This window comes from Aquarana catesbeiana, linkage group LG05 (genome assembly GCF_042186555.1).
Source record: "Aquarana catesbeiana isolate 2022-GZ linkage group LG05, ASM4218655v1, whole genome shotgun sequence".
NCBI classification, from domain to species: Eukaryota; Metazoa; Chordata; class Amphibia; order Anura; family Ranidae; genus Aquarana; species Aquarana catesbeiana.
The window spans coordinates 11319867-11323342 of record NC_133328.1 but is presented as its reverse complement, the minus strand read 5'-3'; the positions used below and the strand labels follow the sequence as shown (position 1 = coordinate 11323342).

The 3476-nt window shown below is 48.8% G+C and overlaps 1 protein-coding gene across 1 annotated transcript in view; it reads right to left on the bottom strand.

Moving 5' to 3' along the window:
* Nucleotides 1-809: 809 nt before the first annotated feature.
* Nucleotides 810-3476, bottom strand: part of CYC1 (cytochrome c1) — a 29190-nt gene continuing 26523 nt past the window's right edge. The window contains exon 7 of the mRNA XM_073629435.1: nt 810-1275. Within this exon, the coding sequence (XP_073485536.1) occupies nt 1171-1275 (105 nt within the window). The 3' untranslated portion in view covers nt 810-1170. The remainder of the gene's footprint in view (nt 1276-3476) is intronic.

Genomic DNA, 3476 nt, shown 5'->3' with positions numbered 1-3476 from the left:
AGTCCCCCTTCATAGGCGTCAGTGGGTGGAACAGTCCCCCTTCATAGGCGTCAGTGGGTGGAACAGTCCCCCTTCATAGGTGTCAGTGGGTGGAACAGTCCCCCTTCATAGGTGTCAGTGGGTGGAACAGTCCCCCTTCATAGGTGTCAGTGGGTGGAATAGTCCCCCTTCATGGGTGTGAGTCAGTGGGAGGAATGGTGAGGGGCAGCTGGTGGTGATGCCATTCACAAGGGTTTAGCACGTGGGTTAAAGGGGTGAGACCTAAGAACACAAATGCCATGGAAGTGAACTACTCAAAAAAAAAAAAGTTATCAAGATGTACAAACAGCCCCCTACTTGTGGAAGTGGGGGGGCACACCTTCATGCAGAAAGCTTAATGACGAAGGCTATTTGCCAAAGCATGTAAGCTGTTCTTATGTTCACCGTTCTGTAGCCAAATAAAGATTTTGATACGGAGTTGCGAGTTGCCGGCTCTCCTCGTCTATCTGCATTCTGTTCGGGGGTTTGGAGGACACTTGGAGCCAAAGCACTGATCATATCTACCTTCTGCATTTGTGTACCGATTGTCACCCTGAGAAAGAGGACCCCGCGAGGCCCGGAAGTGTCACATTTAGCCAATGAGAAGTCGTGTTCTGAATAAAAAATAAAAAAGAACACTTGACAATACATGGAGTGCTGGTGACTTCCTTCCTCACTACTGGTTATGCACGGCGCCATCTAATCGCAGTCATTTCTAGCACCCCCCCCATGGATCACATCAGGATTTTGTCACTCACACACACCTGACAAAAAAAGACAATCCTCGTGACTTCGGGTTTTAAAAGATTTGTTTGGTTTTTTTTTAATTTAGGAGCCTCCCCAGACAGGGAATGAATGGACACCAAGAACTTTCTGAAACCTTTTTTCCGGCGAGTCCCTTTTCCCTTCCCGGATAAGGTGGCTTATTATGGACAAAATGGATGAATAGCCAGCAAGCTAAAAAAAAAAAAAAAAATGTAATCAACTTAAAAAAAAAAAAGCCAAGGGAGAGCGCCGGAACCAGGAAAATAATAGTACAATGCAGCACTGTGTCCGGGTGCAGCCCCCGCTCCGAGGAGGCAGAAGGGACGCGATCCGTCGCTGTGAGTGTGGAGGGATCCCGCTGTAGATGAGTCACATACAATCGTTGGGTTACTGAGGAGGTTTGTAGGCCATCTTCCGGGACTTCAGAACAGCCCACCGATGTCTCTTCATGTAGTAGATCACAGCACTGATGAAAGTCGTCATCAAGACAATCTGCAACATGGAAAGATTAGAGTATTAGTAGAGGAAGTGCTGTATGGAGATAAAATAGGGGAGGAAAATTTACCAGGGAGGGGTGAGGGAAGCCGAGAAAAATGTGCTGGCTTACTAGGGGTTAAAGGGGTTGTAAACCCCCCCCCCCCCGCCCCCCGTGTTTTTTCACCCTAAAAAGCGGAGTTCCACTCAAAAATGGAACTTCTGCTTTAAGGGAAGGTGACCCCCTGACATGCCACATTTGGCATGTCATTTTTTTGGGGGGGGGGGGGGGGGGGGCGGATACCCTCTTTATAGAGGATTCTAGCTCCCACTTCCTCCCGGGGCACCGGAAGGGAGATCACCTCTCCCCCTCCCTCTCGGCACGTCACAGGTCCCAGATGATTGCCCGGCCAGTCACGGCGCTCCACGCGGCTCGCGCATGCCCGGCGGTGAGGTCATTTTTTTTTTTTTTTTGTAAAGCGCAACTCCGCTTTAATGCATCCTATGCATTAAGGTGAAAAAGACACCTGGCAGTCACCGGCCCCCGAGCCACCTCGTTTTACTTACCTGAGCCCCTTCATCTTCTTCGGCAGGGACGTGTCCCGGCTTTGATTGATTGGATGGATAGATAGATAGATAGCAGTGCAGCCTTTGGCTCCCACTGCTGTCAATCAAATCTAATGACGCTGGGGGGGGCGGGCCGAGTCATACATTCGGCAGCGGGCCCACAAGGTAACCCCCTCAGGAGAGCACTTCTGCCAGGGGGTTATCTGATGTGGGGTGGAGCCATGAGAGCCTCCGAGGAACCCCAGGATGATCGGGGCCACTCTGTGCAAGACGATCTGCACAGTGGAGGTAAGGATGACATGTTTGTTATTTTTTATTTAACAAAGTTTTAGTATCACTTTAAGTCGAAGACTTCCCAACTGATCATCAGGAGTACAACTATCACTAGTACTTCCGGTGTTCACTCATATTAGCGAATGAATGAATGAGTGACTTGTATAGCGCTACCTATGCGCACTGAATTGCCTCAGGGTGCTTTTGCCGCCGGTGTCCATCTGCGGTATAGCGCGGTCCTTTGCCCCATGGGGTCCCGACATGGTTACAAACACATACAACATACACATATTTGGCCAATTTTTCCGACAGGATCTAATTAACCTACCAGCATGTCTTTGGAGTGTGGGAGGAAACCAGAGTACCCGGAGGAAACCCACACAGGCACAGGGAGAACATGCAAACTCCAGGCAGATGGTGTCGTGGTTGGGATTTGAACCAGCGACCCTATTGCTGCTAGGTGAAAGTGCTACCCACTACACCACTGTGCTGCCCCTGGAATGGAAGTGAGGTCTTGTCTTAGCAGCGCATGCGTTCCACAGGTTCGCTAATCTGAGTTAACAGCGGCATCGGACAGCTTACTACACCCGGCTACGGCTTGAATTTCAAAGTAATTTTAGCAATAAACTGAGCGCATATAAATATTGTATATTGACATCTGTGTTGCGGTTTCAATGTATAATTTTGAAAGCCTAACCCTAAAAAGGTTTAGCACTGAGCAGCGCGGGGTGTACCAACATGGCCGCCGCCACCTTCCTACTGCTGGCGTCCAGCTTCTTTCAAAATGCAACATGAAAACAGCATCACAGATATCAATATACCATATCTATTGATTGGTAGCTCACATTATTGGTAAAATGACTGTGAAATTCAGGATGTAGCTGGGTGTAGTAAGGTGTCCGCTGCTGCCTTCTGACTGCAGGTGTTCTGTCAGATTAGGAAACATGGTAGTGGTGGAACCGCATGTGCAGCTGACGGAACGTCACTTCCGTTACCTAATCTGATAGAACACCGGCGCTCTAACAGGGGAGAGACGCTGCTTTTTCAAACGGCAGCCGCTCAGCTCACCCCTTCCCTCCGCTGTCCATTCACAGAACACTTTGTATTTAATGAATGAGTTCACATAACACACAGCGTTCTGTGATTGGGCAGACGGAGGGGAGGGACAGGCAGATCGGTTGAATGCGACCCTGCAGCTGCTGCAACTGAGACCAGAAGGTACAGCTTCAGAGCGCTGGAAATATAGTGATAGCTGTGCTTCCAATGCTCAGTAAAAAACCTAAATTGTAAATTAAAGTAATACTAAGGTAAAATTTTTAGTTTTTATAAATAAACAAGAAATCCTTTTCTTCCCAGGTCCCGCACCAGTGTTCCTGGCT